General features: G+C 36.7%; 1 protein-coding gene across 2 annotated transcripts; it reads right to left on the bottom strand.

Annotated features, from left to right (window-relative positions):
• Positions 1 to 6,853: 6,853 nt before the first annotated feature.
• Positions 6,854 to 24,337, bottom strand: GABRA6 (gamma-aminobutyric acid type A receptor alpha6 subunit). Of its 2 annotated transcripts, none has more exons than XM_030927305.1 (9): positions 23,862 to 24,337; positions 23,540 to 23,658; positions 22,889 to 22,956; positions 20,724 to 20,944; positions 20,557 to 20,639; positions 20,102 to 20,320; positions 19,533 to 19,685; positions 17,677 to 17,936; positions 6,854 to 7,948 (listed from the first exon to the last, which is right to left on the bottom strand). In XM_030927305.1, the coding sequence occupies exons 1-9, from the start codon at positions 23,897 to 23,899 to the stop codon at positions 7,673 to 7,675; spliced, it is 1,437 nt and encodes a 478-aa protein (XP_030783165.1). In that variant the 5' UTR covers positions 23,900 to 24,337; the 3' UTR covers positions 6,854 to 7,672. The 2 variants fall into 2 exon arrangements, with proteins under 2 accessions (XP_030783165.1, XP_010387219.2); XM_010388917.2 differs by having other exon boundaries at positions 7,340 to 7,948; positions 20,102 to 20,245.
• Positions 24,338 to 24,622: the final 285 nt, after the last annotated feature.

The raw sequence follows: 24,622 nt of genomic DNA on the forward strand, positions 1-24,622 counted from the left end.
CATAGATAATTTCACGAATGTGTTAGTGGGTTTTTTCCTCCAATGTGACCTGCTAATGAATTTCCTAATGGTCTGATCTAAATCTGTTTTTGATAATAATAATGAGGTAAGAGCCGGTAGATGGACAATTACTAGAAAGATGAAATAGTATGAATAGTGCACATACTTGGATAATAGACCCATTTGAATTGTCTGTGGGGCAACAGCAAGAACACTTGACCTTCATCTACTTTTCCCTACATATTGCTTCTCAATACCTAAACTAGATTCACAAGCAGAAAGAGGGTGCATGATTCAGTGAGGGGAATTTGCTCTTAAGAGAGTACTGCTACAAATTCTCTAACAAAAACAAGCGCCTTATGTCATGCGGGTCCATGTGAAGAGACCACCAAACAGGCTTTGTGTGAGCAATAAAGCTTTTTAATCACCTGGGTGCAGGTTGCCTGGGTCCGAAAAGAGAGTCAGCGAAGGGAGATAAGGGTGGGGCCATTTTATAGGATTTGGGTAGATAAAGGAAAATTACAGTCAAAGTGGATTTATTCTCTGGCGGGTAGGAATGGGAGTCACAAGGTGCTGAGTGAGGGAGCTTTTTGAGCCAGGAAAAGGACTTTCACAAGGTAATGTCATCATTTAAGGCAAGGACAGGCCATTTTCACTTCTTTTGTGGTGGAATGTCATCAGTTAAGGCAGGGGCAGGGCGTTTTCACTTCTTTTGTGATTCTTCAGTTACTTCAGGCCATCTGGGTATATACCTGCAAGTCACAGGGGATGAGATGGCTGGGCTTGGGCTCAGAGGCCTGACAGGGGATGCAATGGCTTGGCTGGAAAATTTCAGACACATACTAAGTCACAAGTTAATTTATTAACATTAAGAATAAACTACTTTTATTTACTTAATAATTTTAGTAGAAGTATTTTTAAAGGTGTCAGACTCTTCTGACATTTTAAATGTCACTGAAAGCTCTTTATAAAATTATTATAAAATAATATAAATTTAGATTTTAAAAGGATTTTGGAAGTCATTAAATCAAACTCCCAAAGTATAAAGATATAGGGATGAAGGCTCCAAGATAAATGATTCCCTGTGGATTTACTGATCCAGACTGAGTATCTATTACAGTGCACTGATGGCATAAGGCCATTAAGACTGCACCATTTTTCTCTTATAATGGAGGGCTGTATGCCCCCAATGCAAAATGAGTCCATAATTTTGAACCTGATGTTTACATTCTTTTGTCTTACTACTTCTTGTAAGCTGTCATTTCTACTTCTGCTCTGATTCTGAAGCCCTCCTATTTCTTTATATTTTATTCCTCTTATCCAGTTTGGGCTAAGAAACAAATCTGAACTAGATTTAATATATGAGTGAGTAATCTTTGAATGAGGATGTAGGGACTACTGTGAATAAAATGTTTGTCTTTCAATTTTTTTCATTTGGGTTTATTTATTTTGACTATGTTCTACAGTTGGAGATGGTGGCAAGAGTTGGGAAGATTCTGGTCTGAGTATAACGTAATTGGTTTTCTGAAAAATTGAGAAGGGTGAACTGCAAATGAAAGCAAGGCACTGCTGCATAAACATTTGGATAAATGTTTAAGTTAGACATTGAAAACAAGTTAGTAAACCACCACCAAAACAAGAGGAAGAAATAATCCCAGAATAGTGGCAAAATTATGGGATTTTAATGTGTGCAATTAGAACAAAAATGTAGAAGTTCTACAAGAACGTAGTCTTGTCAATTTATTTTGTAATCACTGAAAAGCAAACAATCTAATTTTAGAAATGCTAAGAATAGATATGTGCATATTATCTTTCTGACTCTGTATGTAAAGAGTCTAGTTTGGAAGAATCCCATTCGAACAAGCATTATGTACTTGGAGAAATACTCTCAGGTTTTCCCTCAGTGTTTACTCAAATGCTCACTAACACATGCAGTCAGAAAGAAGAATGAAACCCAGGTTCTGGAAGATTTAAAGCAATAATTGTCATCGATTTTTTTGGAACAGAAAGCATTACACTGCCAAAATTGTGTGCTAAGGACATTATTAAACAATGAAACATAATCAAATAGTGACATTTTGTGGGAAGCTCTTTAAAATGTACCATTTGGTTACTAGCACTGCACACAACTCAAACATTTCAGCAGTGATTTGGATTTTTGCTTTGTTTTGTTTCCGGTATAATAGCAGGTGTCTTATTTTTGTATTAGTTCATTTTTATTATAAGCAAGTTCATTCATGATTGCATGTTTCACAAATCAGACATGAAATGCTTCTAACCTTTATTGTATCAATTGTATATTAATGCTTAATGCTAGGATATAAGATGATCACTTCTAGTTTATCACTTCTAGTTTATTACAATGTAGTAAAAGACACTAATGATGATGATATTGTCGATTATTACATATAACAAATACTGTTCTAAAGAATTTACATACATCAACTCATTTGATGTAGCATATGGAAATGAATTTTTAACCAGTAAGTACTTTATGACAAAAAGTGTGTCTCCTCCTGTATGACTCTTGCAACAGATAATGGCTCCTGAAATTCAACCATTAAGGAAGCATTTTAAAAGATTTACACTGGATGCCCAAATAGTTCAGTTCTCAGGGTGTATTTGTGTTTAAGGTATTGTCTCTTTTAGTTGCAAATCTACCCTTCTATAGTTTACTTTGTAATGCTGGTGCTGATCTGCACTGCTTTCATTTCTCCTTTTAAGATGCTTCCTACTCAGTTCTGAGAATAGAAGGCAGGATAGGGAGATAAAAAGGCAGGAAAAAAAGGAAAGAAAAGACTTCTTCGATTCATCCTATTGCTGTTCCTGCATGAGGACCATCCTGATAATGGCCCTCCAGCCCGGCAGCAGCAATTGTTTCAGACTCTAAATTCTTAATATTTCCAGGATTAGCCTCATTGGGCTAATACAGATATTACTTCTTTCTTAAAAGTTTGGGCCCCAGCTTCTTGGGAATCTTCCACCAAGAAGATAATCCCAACCCCTTTCTTCTCTTGTGCCCCCAGCCTTAAGAATGGTAGCTATTTTTCTGTCTGGAATGCACTTGATGCCAAGAGATTCTGGGATATATTTGGTCATGTCTATGGCTTTTAATGAAATACTGACTTCCTTGCAAATGGGAAATGAGGTACTAATAATTCATGACATCAAGTCACATCAGTTAACTAAAATAATCACTTCTAGTTTATTACAATGCAGTAAAAGACACTAAGTCTTCTACACTTAATTATTATAGTAGTTATGATGACTACAAAAGCTGTGGGTGGGATGTCCTCTTCTGACTGGAGAATCTACAGACAGAAAAGTATAAGTTTGGCATTTTTAATTCTCAGTTTGAATGAAAAAAGAACAAAAGCACCCCTATGGCAGCCAAAATAATTTCTTAGTTTTTGTAGCTGCAGGACTGTCTTCTCTTTAAAAAGCAGATGCATATTTTATTTGTGCTAATTGTAGAATTTCAATATAAATTGAAATCCAGCACTTGCTATGCCACTTAGGAAAAATTCAGAACATGAATTGTGAAGAACAATGAGGCCGAAACTTGTATGATGACTCTGAGTGGATTCAGTTAATACTGAGAATCTGACAACTCAAGAATTTCTGGCCGGGCGCGGTGGCTCACGCCTGTAATCCCAGCACTTTGAGAGGCCGAGGCAGGCAGATCACGAGGTCAGGAGATCGAGACCATCCTGGCTAACACAGTGAAACCCTGTCTCTACTAAAAATACAAAAAATTAGTGTGGCGTGGTGGCGGGTGCCTGTAGTCCCAGCTACCGGGGAGGCTGAGACAGGAGAATGGCATGAACCCAGGAGGCGGAGCTTGCAGTGAGCAGAGATCCGGCCACTGCACTCCAGCCTGGGCGACAGAGCGAGACTCCGTCTCAAATAAAAAAAAAAAAAAAAATTTCTAAGATTTTCTTGCTAGTGAAAGGAATCCATCTTCTTGGATCTGACAAGACTATGGATTAAGACTTTTCAGTAACTCTGCCAGATAAAGAACTCCAATCAACCAGTTAAGATGCTATCAAAGAGAAAAGGCTAGTGGAAGAAGGAATTTATAAATATCAACTACAGCCATGAAAACTATAGCACCTATACATATCTTACTCTTTACTGGTTATCCTTTACATAGATATGGATATAGTTATATATACATAAAAGTCAAATGGATATTTAGATATATTTGCATTTGCATATAATAAAAGGTCTCATTCTTTACCTCCCTTTTGCTGTCACCTTACTATTTTATATAAATATTTTTTCATCCTATATATTTGAAACAGTTTGTCTGTGTCCCCTCCCAAATCTCATCTTGAATTGTAGCTCCCATAATTCCCACGTGTTGCGGGAGGGACTTGGTGGGAGGTAATTGAATCATGGGGGCAGATCTTTCCCACGCTGTTCTTGTGATAGTGATAAAGTCTCATGAGATCTGATAGTCTTATAAAGGAGAGTTCCCCTACACAAGCTCTCTCTTGCTGCTGCCATGGAAGATCTCCCTTGCTCTTCCACCATGATTGGGAGGCCTCCCCAGCATGTGGTACTGAGTCAATTAAATCTCTTTCCCTTATAAATTACTCAGTCTATGATATGCCCTTATTAGCAGCATGTGGACAGACTAATACAATATTTTGTAATTCAGTCTTTAGGAAACAGAATATTCCACTGGGACTGTGATTGTGAAAGAGTAAATAGCATCACTCAGAAATAGATACTGTGATGGATACTGTAGCTGTTGGGATTTTTGTGTACCTCCTTTTTGGACAAATGATGAGAGCACATTTGTTTGTATGAAGGATACTTGCATCTTACTGCTGTGAAACGGTATAAATATTAATATATACAAAAGTATGTCAATGGTACTGAATAACCAAAGGGACAAGCTATGCTAGTTAGTAAGCAATTATCTGTCAGCTTTATATCCAAACTCTATACTCTATTTCTTGATGCCTGGGCTAGAACTCTGTGATTTTCATTTCTTCTCTGACACAAGGATTTCTGTGAGGTTCTGCTGATAGCAGAGGAGTGAGACAGGAAGACAGGAGGAAAATGAAAGGCATTTTGTCTCTTTCATTGACTTACTTTTTCTCTTGATGTTGCCTTTCACCTTGTGACAACAGTTGGTTTCAGTCTCCAGTTTTTTGCATTCCCAGAACCAGTCTCATTGTGTCCTCCCACAGTTACTAGTAGCTCTTCCTCAAGAACCTGAGCCCATATACGCAAGTGTTCTCCTTCACGCTCTGAGATTTTAGCAGCCATGGACAAACCGTAGAGATCTGAGACCTGGTTCTGATGAGCCCCTCCTCAGAGGGAATAGAATAAATAGAATCTTCTGTGGTGTTTTCTAAATTGTTTTCTGGAAAATGCCACTCCCAGGATTTCCTCCATGCAAAATGGTACTTAGAGTTATATGAATTTGGGAAATGTTACAGTATTAGAGATTTATAGTGCACATAATATCATCATGGCTGTGAGAAGACCAGCAGAAAAGACATTTGCTTCACTTTGCCTCAACATCTCTCCTCCAGTTTTTTAACTAAGGAAACTGTTTTATTATCACTTAACCACTAGTACCATCCCATGGCATACACTGAGAAACATCATTCTCTGGAATCCTGAGAATTTGAAAGTTTTATAGTTGTATAAAGTTTTTTCTTGAAATATCCCTTCATAGGGGAGGAACATAAGGTCTATAATTCTTTACTTGATTTTATCTATCTGTTCTAGCTGTAAGCATAAATGCTGACTGAGAGTAATAAGTGAGATGTAGAATGAAGGCTGACAAGGGGCACAAGTGATGTCAGAACTCCAGGAAAATTATTACAAAAAGTGACATACAATTGAGACAATACCAGAGAATACAAGAGGGGAAAAAAGAATAGGGTCATATCATATAAGATGAGGACATGTATAGGTATGGTTAAATGAACAAGCTATGTATTCACACCGCTTGAGTCTGATTATCAGCTACAGCACTTGAGTGCTCTTTGATTTTGAACAAAATTATTTATCTTCTTTGAGCCTTAGTTTCTTCATCTTTAAACAGAGATAATAGCAGTATATTCTTTACAGGTTTGTGAGGTAGATTAATGTGACCTAGCATATAAGATGATTAACACCCACCTGACATTTAATTATTTAATATACCCTGTATAATTATACCAATTTTATTTAGATAGAAAATAATAATGAAACAAACATACATGGTTCAAAATGAAAGGGTCTTTGAAGAGCATCTAATCAGCTCCCTCATTCTATAGATGAGAATACAGTTGAGTCTCCCAAAAACAAAGATATTGGGCCAAGGAGCTAAATGATACAGAAGTTGCACAGACACCTCAGTCTCCTCACACTTAGTAGAGTGCTGTTTCAATTAAACTTAAAGTTGTTTAGCTGTAGTATGTTTGCATTTTTCTGGGTAAAAGTAAGAGTAGTAGTATTAAATTTTTTTTTTTCTGGGTTCTGGTCTCAAGGTGATCTCTGTGATGTTTAAGACCCAGGAACATCTAATGAGGGGTTTGTCCATTTAGACAAATCATACCACATGCTTTCTCCTACTCTTAGTTCCTGCTTCCCTATAACAATTCTATGTGGGAGAAATACTGTTAGAGTGAAGCATCAGGAAGGAATAGGATTGATTGAACAGGAAAAGAGGAAAGATGAACTATTTGAATATAAATTCAAATCTTTTATCAGCACTACGTAACTGAGCCTGGTTGTCCCATTTCTCCTACCTCTCACCAGGAGCAATAGCATTGGGGTAGAGGTAACCACTTCGCTTCTCCACACCTAAAGAAAGTCTCTCTAGGTGCATGAAACAGATCCAGAGAACCATGTTTATTGTTGTTTTATTTAGTGTTATAATTAGAAATGTGGAAAACACAAGAGATAACCATAGTCATAATATATAAGGCTTCCTTATAATGACTCCTTTTTTCTACAACCTCATAGAATTATAGTAAGTGTATTATTTTAGAAGGAGAATTTGGTATCATAAAACACTCTGAATTTTAGTCCAACTACAGCTATGTACATATGTATACATAATTTATGAGCTATGTATAATTTATATGTATACAAACACCACATTTTATTGAGGTAAAAGAGCACAGCAAGGTTAAAAACAAATGGCTAAGCTCAACATAGGCTTTACAATGCCACTGAAAGCCATTTTACTAGCATAAAGGCCTCCAACATGCTGGTATTAACCTACTGATAAATATTTAGACTGTATTTATATTTTGCTCTCTTGGGAACTGAGCCAAAATAAACATATTTTAAGGCAACCTTTGGAAGTGTCAGCATTTCTTATTTTATCTGCCTTGTGGTAAATGTTATTCACAGTGACAATTAAAAATATTGAACAATGAAAGACAAAGGTTGTCAGATTCATCTTGAACCCATTTTATCCTCATAAAATTTTTTTCTAACATTCGGAAAAGTCATATTTTTCAGCAACCTTCAACTTTCTATTTCGAGGAGTAAGATTATTGCTTTTTTGCCCACACATGCGTACTGAAGCTGCGTTACAGATTTCCAATTTGATTTCGTGTTCTGAAAAGCATCTACACAAGTCTCAATGCTATTTTTTAAGAAAACATAGGAAACAGGAAACAAGAACTTAGAGAATTCAGGTTGTCCTGGCTGCAAGCTATTCAGCACTGCTACTCATTTCCATTGTATCTTTGGAAAGATAAACTATCCAGTATACAAGGTTGAATCCTGCAAATGCAACTGGGAAGAGAATTCGAGAATACTGGTCTATTTTACTGGTGCCTCCAAAGGCTGGAGAGAGTGGTGGGGGCGTGACAGGTGTTGATTGTAGAATGGGCGCTCTAGTGAGCACTTTACTGGCCTCAGAAGATGAAACTATTGGCAAGGACAGAGAAGTGATTCTTTTCTTCAGATGATATTTGGAGTCAGGATGCTGTGGAAAAAAGACAAATATTAAGCCCAAATGAAAGAATAGATATTGCTTAATTGCTTATTTATTCATTCTTTCACCATTGAGAAATATTTATTGACGATTTACTTTCTGTGTAAGGTCAAACATCAATGACTTCTTAATAGTATTTGATGGTGTTACTTTTCCAAGTAAGGCTTAAAATACATTGTGAAATAACTTACTTGCTTCCATCGGACATTCTATTATGCAATACATCAGCAAATAACACAAAGCATATTTCATGTCATATAACTATGGTAAGCATTGTATCCTTAGGGAGTGATGAGCCAGGTTGCAGAGGCATAGCCACCCCTGGTTGTGCAGTAGTCTGTAGGGCAATGGGTTTGGGCAATGGCGTGTGTTGGGAGGAGGGGTGAATTCCAATTTGGAATATGTGGACAATTAGTACAAAAAAATTACAGCCTGGTTTATTAAAACCATTCTTCTAGACACATTCCCAGCCTACATTCTCCTCTTTGCACAGTCATAAGCTTGAATCAGCTAAGATTTAAAAAATAAATAAAATTAGCCTATGTATGCCAAAGGCCAGTGACAAAGAATAAATATCCTTAAATTGAGTAGGATGACTGTTCATACCTTGAAATATGCCTGCCTCTTAGCTCAGAATTTCTATATTGTACACTTTTTACTTCCCATTCAGAACTTTCTAACTGGTCTTTCTCTATCCTCAGTCACTAAAAACGATTCATTTACTGAACTCAGATTTGTTATATGCTTCTTTCTAACACTAAACCTCCTGTTTCACTGAAATCATAAGACAATCAACTACAGTCTTGAATGGGATGTTTAACACAATAACTGGCAAGTGAGGTTAGGGTCCAGATAGGGGAAATGCTTTGTCCATGATGGCAGCAGGGCTAGCAATAAACTTCACTGGTCAGTTTCAGTGCCTGTTTCGTTCCAACATTTTTCTCATCTTTATTCTAAAGTATTGGGCCTAGTTCAGAGACTCTGATTCTGTTTGATTTAGATTCCTTTCATGCTGTTGGTGTCTAGGGGGCCCTCCTCTGATACCTATCTTTTCTTGTCTGCATCCTGTAACGATCACCCTCCTTGTGACTAGCTTGTCCTTGCTGGGCCTCTGCCTTCAAACACTTGCTGTGCATTACCCCTGATCTTGTAAAATGGCCTTGTTTCCTCACTGGCAGCAAAATCACCACTTTGCTGCCTGGCAGGGTATGTGACCCACGTGGGCAAACTCCCGTGGCTTTAGCCAGCAACACTGCGGCAACAGGATAAGACAGCTGCCTCCCCTTTGCTGGTTGAACCACAGGACCAAAATGACCCACCGATGTGGTGACATTTGGACTACAGGGACAACAACCTGCAAAACTTCTTTTCTATATTCCCTTCTTGATTTTGTTATTTGATTTGACATGAAACTTATTGGGTATCTAAATAATAATAGTTCTCACAGAGAGCTTAAGTTCACTGTTTTTAGGGGCCATGGAGAAATCTGTTTCTTTAACAAGAGCAAAAACAAATGGTGTAGTCAAGATTTGATTCAAAAAAACCACAGTGAATTCCAACCAAGGGCTATCTTTCTTATCTATTGGCCCAGAACTGTGGTACTCTGGACAGAATTAAATTAGTCATAGGTCTTAGAGGTAGAAGAGAGTTTAAAATATTAGAAGGGCTAGTATGCTGCTCTTGAAGAGGAGATGAGGGAAACTTTCTATTAAAAACAGATGGGCCGGACGTAGTGGCTGACGCTTGTAATCCCAGCTTTGGTAGGCCGAGGTGGGTGGATCAGAAGGTCAGGAGCTCAAGACCAGCCTGGCCAACATGGTGAAACCCCAACTCAGAGATACAAAAAATTAGCCGGTTTGGTGGCGGGTGCCTGTAATCCCAGTTACTCAGGAGGCTGAGGCAGGAGAATCACTTGAACCTGGGAGGCAGAGATTGTAGTGAGCCAAAATGGCGCCACTGTGCTCCAGCCTGGGGACAGAGCAAGACTCCATCTATCCATCTAAAAAAAAAAAAAAAAAAAAGATGACAGCTGAGGACTACTGTGCCCAGAATCACCAGGCTGTGTGGGGATAGAAGCAGAGTAACTGTCTCAGTGCATGCTGCCTCTCCTAGAGAACACAGAACTATTTTTCAAGAATTTTCTATCATATTTCTCAGACTCTAAATTTTCACCTATTAAATATAGTATTTAAATATTCTTTACCTGAAAGAGCAAAAGGTGTCACTGTTTCATCCTCCAAAAAGAGCCATCCTCCTCCCACATATGGAACACTAAAATACTTTCCTCTAGCAAACATTTCTAAGAATCATGATAGAGTAGAAAGAAGCCAGCCTTCAGAGCAGATTTTCTTTCTACACTCATTTTGACTTTTAACAGCATGCATTATCTGTCTGAAACATGTTTTTCTTTCTATTTTAGGTAGAAAGAGGGAAGACATGCCTAGTTCATTGGAATAACGCAGTGACTATAAAACATTAAGTACCATAAAAATGTAAAGCCTTGCTTATTCTCCCCCTATTTTTTAGAGATGTAGTGGGGGCAGTTATTTGTGAATCTGTGCATTGTCACAGTGTCATAAAAGACGTAATGGGGATTCCCAAATAATCACGGTCCAGAGGTCAGAAGTACCATTCAGAACCAAACACCATGAAAAATTTATAGTAAAATGGATACTGTAATTTTACTTAAATTAAAAAATTAAAATTAAATTATATTGAAATTAAAGGCTTCCTACATTAGCATTTCCCTTGTCCTCATCTACTTCCCCAAACAATCTCTGTGGAGGGTTTCCTAGGAGTTAAGAGAACAAGGAGAGTCAGAAATCCCTAGATTACAGTCCCATAGCTACTAATTGTGTGCAATATGATTTAAACACCTCCTAGGTGCCACAGACTCTAATTCTCTCTAAGCTTCAAGTTTGTATCTGTGAAGGCTGGGACAAATATTACTTAACACGTAAGTTTTTCCCTATGTTTTTGAGAATTTAAGAAAAATGCTTAATATATAGATATATGCACAAACATATATATGTGTATATATACACACATATACATATGTACATATATTTTTTGCTCAGGAATCTTAGCTATATCTATTTTTTAAATCATTTTCCAAATACGTCTGCTTCTCATTCTCACCACTCACATATCTTTATTTCTTCTTTTTCTGAAATAACATCCACCTGTCACCCATTTTTATCTTTCCCTCACATCTTTTGGTACCAAACTCATTAACACCTACCATCACTGATTACTTCAGCCTTTATGCATTTTTCTGCCTAGTTATTATGACTCTTGTAGATATTATTATTTTCTTTCTTGTAGGTATAATTATTTTTGTTGTGGCTTATCTCCTTTCCTAGCATGGAATCTCCTCAATGGTGAAAGACACATTATTCATATGTATGAGCATTCCACAGTGTCTAGCAAATATTTAAAACACAGTATTTGTTTAATAAACAAATGCTGAATCAACAAATGAAAAAAATCTAAACATTTCCCAAGATTTGTTGGAGGAGGTAGGCAAAGAGAGGGGTGAAAAGTTTTATGATTATGTTACATTGCATTTCAATACGGTTTTATATTACATTATAAGTACCAGTTCTAAATGCTTATTGTTGACTAGCATTACAAGACAATTTTCAAATATTATTTCGTGAATTTCTTCAAAAAATCCACAATGTCATATTATCTTCATTTGATAGATGAGCAAATGGAGGCTTAAGCAGGAAGCTCACAAAGGTAATGAGTGGCAGGATCTGAATTCAATTTCCCTCTGATGCCACAGACCACACTCTCAACAATTATTATGCTATTCTTCCTATCAGCTTTAGCGTTTTGGGCACAGTGTCTCAAGCTCAGAACTACTGACCTTTCGGGGCCAATCACTCTTTGTTATGGAGGACCCTCCTCTGTGTCTTGGGATGTGGAGCGGCATCCCTGGCCTCTACCAACGTGATACCATTAGCCACCTCCACCTCAAGTTGTATCTCCAGACACTGCCAAATGTCTTTGGGGGGAAATAGCTCCCCATGGGAAATCACTGGCTTAGATTCACAAGTGTCCCATTGCCCAGGAGTGATTGGGGGAATTTCTAACAGGCAGCAAATATGATAGGCTAAGGGAAATGCAAGAGGCCTGGCTACCCTGCATCTGGATAATCAGTTGCTAAATAACTGGCAATTGACAGCACAAGCGGATTGGACATTAGTTTAGAAGGAACACGCTGAATTTCTGAAATGAAAAGAAAGCCAATTTTATGAGCCGTTTAAGCTACAGGTTTGCATCAGTCCTGCCTGCTCTATTGTAAGCATAGCAGCTTCAGCTGATGGTAAAATAGGCTTTGTCAGAGTCCAGATGAGGGCTCAGCTTGGGGCTGTCACTGTTTTGAGTGGAACGCCTGTGGTTTTGAATTTTTGCAGGGCTCCCCTGCTGCTGAGTGCCATCCTGCTTTAGGTATTTATAGAGCACTGCTTTGTTTCAAGTAATGCCATATTGCAAAGGTACTTTAAGTCAAACTGGACTTTATGACAATCAACTATGTGATAGAGGGAAAAAGTGTTTAGGAAGTATTTAGACAAATTTCTATATGTAATTCAATGAGTCTCAGTAAGTCTGAGACGTAACCTATTGCTCCCACCATTTAAAAAGACGCTCTAACCAGGACTGCCTTACTAAGGGATAAACCAAGCATTTGTTTTTAGAAAAAAGCAAGGAGAGACAACACAAATAAGAGAAAATATTTTTTGAAAACACTTAGTATTGATAGTTTGCAAAAGTCATCATATTAATCATTATGGGGAAAATTAGAACTCTGTTGGATTTTCTTGTGTTTGTGTTCAGCTGGTCGAGTTGAAAACAGACATGACTCCAGAATTCCTACAGACATGCAGCTTATTGGCAGCAATATATTGAATAGTTGATTCATGGTACTAGGGAATATGTCTAGAAAACATATCAGAATGTTTGGAGGATTCATAATGAAGTATGGGGTGGGGATTTGATAGAAGGTATGGGGAAGGGACTAACCACTTACAACCCTCATCTAATCCATCCTGCCTGCCCCATAAATCATACAATGACACAACCAAGAAGGGCACTGTGATCTTTCTGGTACATAGAGTCTTTAATGGTCTTAATTCAGTCCCTAATTGTAGGGAGTAATGACAGTACTCAAAAAAAATCTGCTCCAGCCTGGGCGACAGAGCGAGACTCCGTTTATTTGTGCAATACTTGTGCAATATTTGGAGTAGAAAAGGTAAACTTTTCAGTATTCTATTCTTCACATCTCTCTACACAGATAAAAGCAGTATGGTAATGGCCCACTGCACCCTACTACCTTAAAAAGGAGCCCAGGAAGAGTATATATCTTATTGCCCTCTCTATGCCCAAGTTTGTAGCAACTGGCTTAGAGCTTCCAGCACAGAGCCGGGCTAATTTTTTCTGTGTTCTTAGCTTAGACATCACTCTGCTAAAAACAAAAACCCCTCCAGACTGAGTAAGACACTTTTGCATGGCTCTTCTGCAGCTCACTATACATCTCTAAGGACAGGCTTTATTCCAAGGTATTATTAAGGCTCATTGATCTCTCTCACTTCCTGCTGTACAAGAAGCTCCATGAGGGAAGAGGCCCTCCGATATTACTCACTAATATATCCTCAACACTCTACAAAAGGCCTGGCACATAAAGGCACTTATCAAATATATATGGTATGAATAAGTCAATGAATGCCTAAGTAGTCAATAAATAGGTGCCAGATGAAAAGAAAAAAAAAGAAAAGAATAAATAATGCAATCAACATAAATATAGTAATTGTCCTGACTAATGAAATTTTGGTCAATTTTGTGTTATATAATTTACAAAAGGCATCACATCCATGTAAAGAAGAGAAGTTACTCTGAGAGTAATGACACTGCTCAAAGGATTGCAGAGGGGATGGGTGAGTGATTGACTCTCAGGAACATAGTGATGAGGGCATAGGCCTTTAAAATAACAAGGAAACTAGCAAACTATGCAAAAAGAAATCAAGGACCAAAGTTGATCTTACACACAATATAGGTACAGGTATACTCCAGGTATACTCCAGACGTGTTAATAGGCTCTGAAACTCATGAAGACATAAATAACTCTCTAATGTTAAGGTAGCATACCAGATAAAAACATTAAGAAAAAAATCACATATAAGCGGGAAAAACACTGTTGACAATTTCTTTTCCAGAAATAATTAATAAAAAATAAAATATCCAATTCCATATGTCTTAAAAATAGAAAGATAGTCTACAGAGCATTTCTGAAGATTTAGCTTTAAGGTGCCTTTTTGGGTTTGAGATCTAGATTTTAAATGCTTGAGTTTCTCCATTATTATTATGTTTTAAGGTCAGAATCAAAGTGATAAAATGAATAAACTTTTACCCACATTCACTGTAAGTAGTTTCCTGTGAAAAGCAATGAACATACTAAAATATACAACATAGAATCACATGAAATATCCAAGCACTTAATTTCCCTTCAACTTCACCACATTAGTTTGCTATTTCAATGTCAAACTTATTCAAATAATGTTGTTTTGATTACAACTGAATAGGTATTTTTAAATGTCATGGTATTTGGAAGAAAATGTCTTGCAATCAAAATATACCACTGTGTAGTATAAATTGCAAATGTGTAATTTATGTTTGTTCCTCTACATCATATAAGACAACTTGCCAAAGTTTGACATGAACAAATGTAATGCAAATGTCCTATGTAATCACCTATATTTAGTTTTGATACCTTCAAGGTTTACATTGTTTGATTTGGTCATTTTTGTTTTTATGTTTATTTTTATACTTCAGCCTTTTAGAATCAAAATTTCCCTATGTATTGCTTTAAAATATTTTAAGTAAAACCAGGTTCAGAAATACAATTTTTCATAAGAAAAAATAAATGTTACCTGCAGGAAAAAAGTACTTGGAGATTATTTATATGCCATTTTAAAAAATCTAGCTTCCCAGAGGACCTACTCATTATATGTTACTATTTTAGGTTTATGGGGAGACAGTTTGTATCAAAACCTGAGATCTTAAATTCCATCTTAAATTAATAACTTACACCTTTAAAATAATAGCCTGAGGGGGTGATTATGTTTTCTCCAAGGATTTGAAATCATCCTCTTCTCAGTACTGCATGTTTCAAAAAAGGTAAAGCAAAAATATTGGTCTTTCTTTTCATTTCAAAATCTGACCTACGAGCATATTCAAAATCCATTTTTTTTCTGTTTCTGACCTTTTTTTTTTTTTTTTTTTTACTTTTACTACATTACACAAATAAGAAACTGGTAAGCTGAATTCTGATAAGCACTTTTTTCATTTATAGATATGTATTAATATGTATATGACCTATGGACAATATATAGATTACATACTTATATGCATACAGATATCTTGTAACAGAATCACTTATTTCTACAAACATGAAAAAGTTCTCAGAAACATTTGGAATTTATCATGACAAAAAATGTCTTTAACATTGTGAAGCAAGCCTGCAGACTAGGATATTTTGTAAAAAAATATATATTTGGTGACCTTTCAAACTACATATACATAAAGAATATATTGTTAAGTCAAAGGAAGAATTTTGTTACTCAACTACATTTTTAAAATGTTTTATCCTGTGGTATGCACCCTCATATATTTAAATTTTTAAGGAATTATTGGGGAGGGTGGCCTCAGCCTCTGTAATGTTGTGGATTTCAGAGGTTCTTCTTCTTCTGATTATTATTATTATTATTATTACTGAGACAGAATCTAAATGTGTCACCCAGGATGGAGTTTAGTGGCGTGATCATGACTCACTGTAACTTCAAAATCCTGCATTCTAGCCATCTTCTTGCCTCAGTTTCCTGGTTGCTAGAACTGCAAGCATATGCCACCACCACCGAGTAATTTTTTAAAGTTTTTTACAGATATAGGGGTCAGCCTGCTATGTTGTCCATTCTGATTTTTAACTTCTGGCTTCAAGTGATCCTCCCACCTCAGCCTCCCAAAATGCTGGGATGACTGGTGTGAGCCACTGCACTCGGCTTATACAAAGTTTTTAAATCAATTCCTAGATTTTCTACCAACTAGAAACTTATATTTTCCCTCTTCTAGACTGTGTTTTCCACTTGTGAAACAAGGTAATTAAACTGGATCACTGAATGGAATTTTTTTTCTTTTATCTTTATCTTTTAAATGATGGCTAATAAAAACAAATCCTTAAATTATATATTTCTACATATTATGGGGATGGCCTCTCATTTCTTGGAGAAAATATAAATTCTCAAACAAGTTTCTTAGTTTATCAAAGACAAAAATTTCAATAAGAAAATGATCACCTTTTTAGTCAACAGATGCCTCAGATTCTGAAAAGTAAAAAACAAATAGCTTTAAAATTTTCTTCATAAAGTTAAACTGAGGATTACTGGGCTGCACGTAGTTTTCAGATATGAAAGTGCTTACTAGAATTGATCAGCTGTAAAAAATTTTCAGTTCAAAGTGTCTGCCTTACTTGAATTCACAGAGCAAAATATTCCTTTTCTTTTTTTTTTTTTTTTTTTTTTTTTTGAGACGGAGTCTAGCTCTGTCGCCCAGGCTGGAGTGCAGTGGCGCGATCTCGGCTCACTGCAAGCTCCGCCTCCCGGGTTTACGCCATTCTCCTGCCTCAGCCTCCCGAGTAGCTGGGACTACAGGCGCCCGCCTCGTCGCCCGGCTAGTTTTTTGTATTTTTTAGTAGAGACGGGGTTTCACCGTGTAAACCAGGATGGTCTCGATCTCCTGACCTCGTGATCCACCCGTCTCGGCCTCCCAAAGTGCTGGGATTACAGGCTTGAGCCACCGCGCCCGGCCAATATTCCTTTTCTTAGAGCTACTCTTTAAGATTTGTATTAAAATAAAAATGTATGCCTGTCAATCAGTTTTATTATCCACTAAAACAAGAATGTGCAGCTTAATTGTTGTTATAATTTACTTTTAAGCAAAATTGAAATCTGGGGGCATATTAATGGTCCTTGAAATATTAATGTTACCATTTGTTTCTTATTCAAAAACCTCTGGGTACCAGAGCTTAGCCACAGCAAATTTAACATAAATTTATAACTATTTCTCACTGAATGTAAGGCATTGAATATAAGCTCATTGATATACATATGTGTAATATACAAATGTGAATATGAAAATGTTTTAATATGAATCAGATTCTTGGGTTATGATTCAACATTCAGAGAATCTATTATTCATTATTCACAGATGCCTTGCTCTCTTGAAATAAAGCAGCAAGCAGATTTATAACAAAAATTGTCCATTCCATAGAAGTCCCTGTTTCTTTCCTGCAGACTCTGAAACCTCATTAGAAAAAACATTTTTTTTCTTTTTACTTTTTTCCCCCAGTTGGTATAAGTGATTCTGTTCAACAGAAACATCTAAAGGCTTAGAATTTTCTAGTCTTCTCTGAGAGTCTAGAATCTGCCAGTATAAGTGAGCATGATGAAAGAAGAATGCCCAAAGTTTAGAGCAAAGATAAATGAAGGCTTGTTCCTTAGCTTTTCTCTGTGAAGTTGGAACAGAAACTGGCCTTGCTCTTGAAACTACAGTTATATAAACTGTGCTCAACTCACATTACTTTTGGACACTTAGTTGTTTCTTAACACTATTTAGGCTGCTTTTTGCTACAGTAGGTAACGGTAGAAAAAATAAACAATTACCAAAATAATCTCAGCTTCCAAAGGTTCAGTAGCTTTTGATATTGTCACTGTGGGTGGGGCTGCAATCTGTGCCTTCCTTTTGGCCTTCTGTGTCTGAAGATTGGTAAAGTAGTTGACCGCTGCAAACTCGATAAGAGCAGAGAAGACGAAAGCAAAGCAAACAGCTATGAACCAATCCATGGCAGTGGCATATGACACTTTTGGCAAAGAGTGCCGGGCACTAATGCTCAAAGTGGTCATAGTTAAAACAGTGGTGATCCCTAAAATAAAAAAGAAAAGGAAATGTAATATTAGTACTGGGAATCCTATGGCAAAATCAAATGAGAATGTGTCAGTAGAGAAGATAAAGCACGCTACCAAGGCAAAGTACCTTTTTAATATTTCGAATATATTTTGTATTATAAATGTTCATAATTATTATCATAAGTATTATCATTTCTGTATCTTTCAATATTTAGTGAAGTGACTTATACATTATAATTGCTCAAAAAATTTTTGAGTTTGTGGAATTGAATTAGTTTATTGTAAAATTTAAGTCGTAAATACTTCTAGTTGTTTAGGGCTTGAGAGAACTTGTAACAAATTATTACCATTTAAGAAAAAAAAACTTGAGGCCGGGCGCGGTAGCTCAAGCCTGTAATCCCAGCACTTTGGGAGGCCGAGGCGGGCGGATCACGAGGTCAAGAGATTGAGACCATCCTGGCTAACACAGTGAAACCCGTCTCTACTAAAAATACAAAAAAATTAACCAGGCGTGCTGGCGGGCGCCTGTAGTCCCAGCTACTCGGGAGGCTGAGGCCGGAGAATGGCGTGAACCCGGGAGGCAGAGCTTGCAGTGAGCGAGATCGGACCACTGCACTCCAGCCTGGGCGACAGAGCGAGACTGTCTCAAAAAAAAAAAAAAAAAAAAAAAAAAAGAAAGAAAGAAAAAGAAAAAAACTTGAATTTCAGGTCAGTTTTACCAGCTAACATATTAAATAACAGTTAATAAATATGGTATAAATATTAGCATTAAATTAGGTTACCTAATTTGATTGTATTTCTAGCTAGATTTTAAGGTATAATATTTACTCATTAGAAGATAAAATTTATCACCCACTTGCTGGCAGTTTTCCTTCTTGAACTATGACCTGGGGAATTTATACAATTAGGAGATGTATAATATTGATGGTTGACATCATTATGTTGGTATTCTTTAGTAACTTTCAAAAAGATCTATTTTAACATAGCACATTTAAAAATCAAGCTTTATGATTTCTATTTAATTCAAGTCTATCTTCAGACTACTAAATTTATAATCATTAAACCCAGGAAAAACATTGGAGTTTGTCACTGATGTTTCCAGTTAAAGCTCTTTTTCTTATTATTTAATTTTGTTTTATCACAATTAGTAGTGATTCTATATATAAGGGGAACTAAATATGTAGGTTGAATCATAAAAAATTGATGAGATGACAATTGCATATGGTTCAACCTAATAAAAGGGGTATACAACTTATGTATTACTGTGTTCAATATCTTAATCTTTTGCTTTCATGGATTTACATGCAGTTTTTACCTTTCTGCTTTTCTTCAGTTATGACAAAGAAAATCAAGATAAAGCACTACAAATAGGACACATGAAAGTCATAGGAAACCAGCCATAATTCTTGCTGAGACAAATGTTTTGTTGATTCACCACACAACTTGTGATATAATGACAGTGATTTTGCATGACACATATGTCTGGATGAAACAGGAACCTACTTTCTTTGTGAATTGAAAAAAAGGTGCACCGGTGTGAATATTTACTCAAAATACACAAGCAATGAAAGGTGGAGGATGAACGTATGTGAAGTACAAAATGTGAGCCATACCAAAAACAGTTCTTGCTGGGACGGACTCTTTATTAATCCAGAAAGACACCTGGGAAAGAATGACTGTCATAATGCAAGGAGTGTATATCTGTATCATGAAGTAGCCCATCTTCCTTTGCAAGTGGAAGTAAACTGTCATTATAACGTATTCACCTGTTGGAAGACACATACATCAGTGTTATTACTGCTGACAGTCTGCAAAAAGAATGCAGTTGAATATAAATCTTGACAGTTTTTAAATTAACGTTGCCTGGAAGAAAACAAGCAAAGGTACATTTCAGTATATGAGAAAGCTACTTGATCACCAGATGACAGAGCAAAGAGACACATCAGCTCATTGTTTTCGGTAGGGTTCTTTATATCATATACATAAAAAACTACTTATTCCAAGATCACACAAATCTTTACATGCACCTGGTTGCAAAATCAACTTTAAGGAAAGCTACTCATCACTTCAAAACAGCATACTTAGCTGAGAATGGCTAAGGCAAATGAAAAAGAAGATGTTTTGAAAATGTGCACTGGAGTCATCTTGCGGAATTATTTCCATCCTTTGGTCAAATTCTTACCTGTGTTAGATTTAATTGTCTCACTAGATACTGTTTGTCCAATCAGATCATACTGGAGAAGGCTTGAAGATTCTTCTGGGACTTCAACTGAGTAAAGTGGTCCTTTTTTCCATGTATATATGATTTCACTTTTGGGATAAGCATCTACATATTTGAAACAAATTAAATATAGCAGTGAATTTGACGAGTTGTCTTTTTTTCCTTCAAAGTGCACATTGTCTATAAAAAAGGAAATACAAACATAAATTGTATTTAATGTTTTCTTTAATCTTGGTGACTAAAGCCTCAATTTATGAGATTGACAGAATGATTAAGTATATTCCTAGAACCACACTGATAGTGTCATGATTATATTTCTTCCTTGATTTCCAGTATCAACTAAAATATGTAATTACTAAAAGTAATTACATATTTTGGATGTATTATTTGACTCTCAGAAGCCTGTTTTAACTTACAGCTCCCAAACTTGAGTGGACAAGCATGCCCATCCATAGGAAAGTTAACCAGCCTCATGGGACAATCGGCATTGATGGTAAGCCTAGGAACATTGAAATCAGTGTTTCTGAGTTAGTATTATGGACATATCATTTAGGCAGGGGAAATAGAATTGGAGAAACCTCACCTCATGGTATATAAAATGGTTCCATTCTGCATTATTCTGAAGAGTTTATTAGGAGTTGTCATGTTGTGTGCAATTGACTTTTTACCATTTCTGAAAAAAGTGTCAGGCGTCCAGATTTTACTGACCATCAAGTTATTCAAACTCAGAATCTCAGTTGGCCCCCTAAACTTCAACCTCTCATCTGTCCAAGTCTGGCGGAAAAAAACATCCATCGTATACTCCTAAGAGAAAATAAAATATTCACGCAGGCTGGAAAGACAGTTTGCTAAGAATAGTTTATTCACTAGCCTATACACCCAATCTCTAAACTTAAGCAATAAAGCAAATTTTATGGCAATAATTCTCACAAAGCTATATAATTTTAGCAAGTAATTATTATTGTTCTCAAACTCAGAAAGTTCTTATTGTTATAAAAGATAGTGCTGTGATGTTTAAACCTCCCTCCTCCACCTTGACTTTCCTTAATATTCTTCCTCTTTATCTATCCAGTCATCCATATTTCCATCTATCAATATGTCCTCCTTAATCTAGAAAATAGATTATGAAAATATTTAATTTAGCCTTTGTGCTGGCCTTTTATACCGTCAGTTAGTCTAACTATTCCCCTTTGTACCTCGTTCACCCTCAAACGGATCTCAGAGCATCAGAGTAACATTCAGTAACATTCCACACATAGGTAAACCTTACTTGATAAACACACTATAGCTGCACATCAAAATTATTTTATATTGTTCTCAGGGAAAATAAAAACAAGTGTTACCATGATTATTCCAAAGAGAGTATCATTTAAGTATGTATAATCAAAATTATGAGTTAATTTGTGGCTTTTATGAATAACATTAAAATGTTTAATAATTATAATAAGAGCTATTGCAAAAGTCAATAACAAATTACAACTTGCAATTACATCAAAGTATTGCCAATAATTGCTTTGCCTACTGTATAAATTCCTTTATGAAACTTATTGTGGCAAGTAGTGATTACATTTTAAAAATATAATTTGACAAGCAATATGCCCATACAATAATGACCCAGGATGTAATATGGATCTATTGTACAAATAAACTGTAAAAACAGACATAAGCGTAAGATAGAACACTAAGAATACCCAGACTTCAACAATACAATGGCAAATTGTTGTGGTTGTTTATACTTGGAGTGGCTTAGAACACGAATGGAAAATATGATACTAAAATAATACAGGATTCTGAATAATGCTGACTCTTTCTCCTTTTATAGTAAGATATTTATCTCTTGAATAAAACCCTTCCTCCCACTTTCCCTTTCTTTCTTATGTTATTTCTTCCTTCTTTTCCTCCATATTCCTTTCTCTTCTTCCTTTACTCCTTCCTTTATTCTTTCTATGCATCATCTTTTCTTGCCTACTTAAAAAAGCAGAAAATGAAAAAGTCTCCAATAACTGTTTCTTTAGAATTACATTTCCCTAATAAAACCTAATGATGAACCTCTTTAAAGACAGTTATGTTTACTTCAGCATTCGTATTTACATTTCAGTTTTAGAGAGAAATGCCATCTGAGAACCATAAAAGAATACCATGATACACTTTGTTCTAAAAGATGAGCTCAAGTTTTCATTGCCGCTTACTATAAATACCTTCTTACGAATGCTACAGCCATCTGTACCTGGAACAGAGTCCCCAGAACACCTACTGGTCCACCTTCAACGTAAAAGGTGGAGAGCATTAGCCTTTCCAAATGACCTCTTTACTGTTTTAATAAAACATACTGATAATGATGTTTCCACAAAAGACAATTATGTTTTAGGTTTCATAGACATACTCAATAAACTTTTATGTGGAATAGGATCTGTGTGGTTTTTTTTCCTCCTCCAATAAATTTGCTAGAGCTTCACAAAGAGGGGGAAAAAGCTCTTCTCTTTGGAGGGAAGAATTAGTGCATAGTATGTGGATGGAAGAGAGGACATAATTTTAAAAAGTCTCTCAGCTTAAAATGTTCAAACCCTTAGTGAAATGTGAAGATTAAGCCAGGAATCTGCTCTAATGGTCATGCCCTCCCAGCATGAGTACACATATTGTGTCATGAATCTGGAGCCAAGCTTGGCGGCAATGCCCACTATCATTAGTTTTGGGACTACACTATCCTCCCCGAAATGAAAATACCCAACTCACTTACAACTCACTCACCATCTCCACATCTGACACAGGCCCAAAACTGGTCACATAAATGTCTGTTTTGACTTCAGTGACAGCACCTGAAATTAGCCCAGAGGGATGAAGCAATTATCACTACTGATGTTAAAGGGATTGATCTCAGCATTCTACTGCCAAACCCCTTATCATAGCTAGTATCTGCAATGCATCCTATTGCATTCCAGTAGTGGGGATCCTTCGGTCTCTCAACTCTGAAAACTCATGTCAGTGGCCTTATTTTGAATGTATTCTAGTCAATTGGGAGAACATTAAGGAATGAAAGAAGCTAGATTCGTTCTAATGAAAATGATAGTAATTAATGTATATTGATGCTTTAATGGGAAAATGCTAAGAAAACTGTTTTACATGAATAATCTCATTTTGCACCCATACAACTCTGTGAGGCAAACATTGATCATATACCCACACAACAATTCAGGATATGAGACTTAGAGAGTTCAAATAACTTGAACAAGGCTACTAATGGTGGATGAGGCAGAGACTGGATGGGAACATACACATGGTCTCTCTCCCGTGCCCCTGCCCCTTCCCTCTACCTCGTTTCTGACTCTTCTGGGTCTTTAAGGGGCAGAAAAGGAGGAAAGAGACTGCAGGTGTTTGTGTAGCAAAGATGCAGCTTCTTACCTCCAAATCCCGGCCGCAGCCGATTGTCATAGCCTTCAAGCAAGTTGTCCAGGATCCGACTGATGTTTTCTGAGTAGAAGTTGCCTTCATCTTCGAGTTTCCCTAGGGCACTTTCTAGCCTGTGAGTAGAGAGTCAATGACCCTTACTCCCAGACTCAGAGAACATGTTTTATCTAATTTACTCTATTCCACCCTGTTACAAATACATGCTACCCCCACTTCTGGTCTCTTTCATGATTTGATATAGGTGTCACCCAATGGATGTACACTTTTCCTTTCCTCTGAGATAAAAAGAAAACTCAGGAAAAAGAATCTTACTCACCACAGAATAATGCACAGCCAGGGCAGAGGCAACGCCATCCTGCAGTGCACTGAAATGCACAATTCACCCTCCTCCTAGTGTCGTCCTCCCTACTGGCCAGCTCTGCTTTGCCAATCAACTGGAGAAATCTTTCAAACCCTTCATATCTCTATTCCTTGTTTGCCTCAAGTCAGTAATCCAACAGATAAAGAGGTTGCCAAAAAATTTGCAGGATTCCCCTGACTCCCTTCTTTCTTGTTTCCTTCTTCTCACGTGGAACAAGGTGGTTGTGGTCTTAGATTATGTCCTGCAGACACCCAGGCTCCTCTGACTGACTCAGTTGGGAAATGAGAGTCTGAAGGGACAGTGCATGGTCGGAGAGCAGTGACAATAATCGAATAAGGCATTAGGGGAGATTAGAAGGAAGAAATCCACTGCCAGTTTTGGCATGGAATTAGCAGGGCCCTGTGAGGAAATCTGGAAAGCAGTGGCATCTTGCTGATTGAGATTATGTTCCAATGGGCTCAGCGTTTATTATTTTTATGGTTCACAGAAGGATTCCTACACAGCTCTTACTGTTTAAAAAGTCTAACACTATTGGGACCCTCTTGGATTCCCTTTCTGATTTTCATCAGCATTACTAGCTACAGCCACACCCTTCTGTGTTTAAAAATTATTCCTCATGATTTATTTAATAGCACTTGTAACACAACAGAACAACTCCCGGCCATCTTGCTGTTGAGTAAATATTTTTTTCAAGGTACTTTGCTGACCCTTCTTGT

The sequence above is a fragment of the Rhinopithecus roxellana genome, chromosome 3 (assembly GCF_007565055.1).
Source record: "Rhinopithecus roxellana isolate Shanxi Qingling chromosome 3, ASM756505v1, whole genome shotgun sequence".
Classification (NCBI taxonomy): Eukaryota; Metazoa; Chordata; class Mammalia; order Primates; family Cercopithecidae; genus Rhinopithecus; species Rhinopithecus roxellana.

Bases quoted from the DNA above. Each gene is read 5' to 3' on its own strand.
- GABRA6 (XM_030927305.1), bottom strand. From the start codon at position 23,899: ATGGCGTTGCCTCTGCCCTGGCTGTGCATTATTCTGTG. The intron at 23,659-23,861 runs GTGAGTAAGATT...CTCTACTCACAG, and splicing joins TGGCTGTGCATTATTCTGTG to GCTAGAAAGTGCCCTAGGGA. The intron at 20,321-20,556 runs GTAAGTTAAAAC...CCTTTTTTATAG, and splicing joins TCCACTCAAGTTTGGGAGCT to ACAATGTGCACTTTGAAGGA.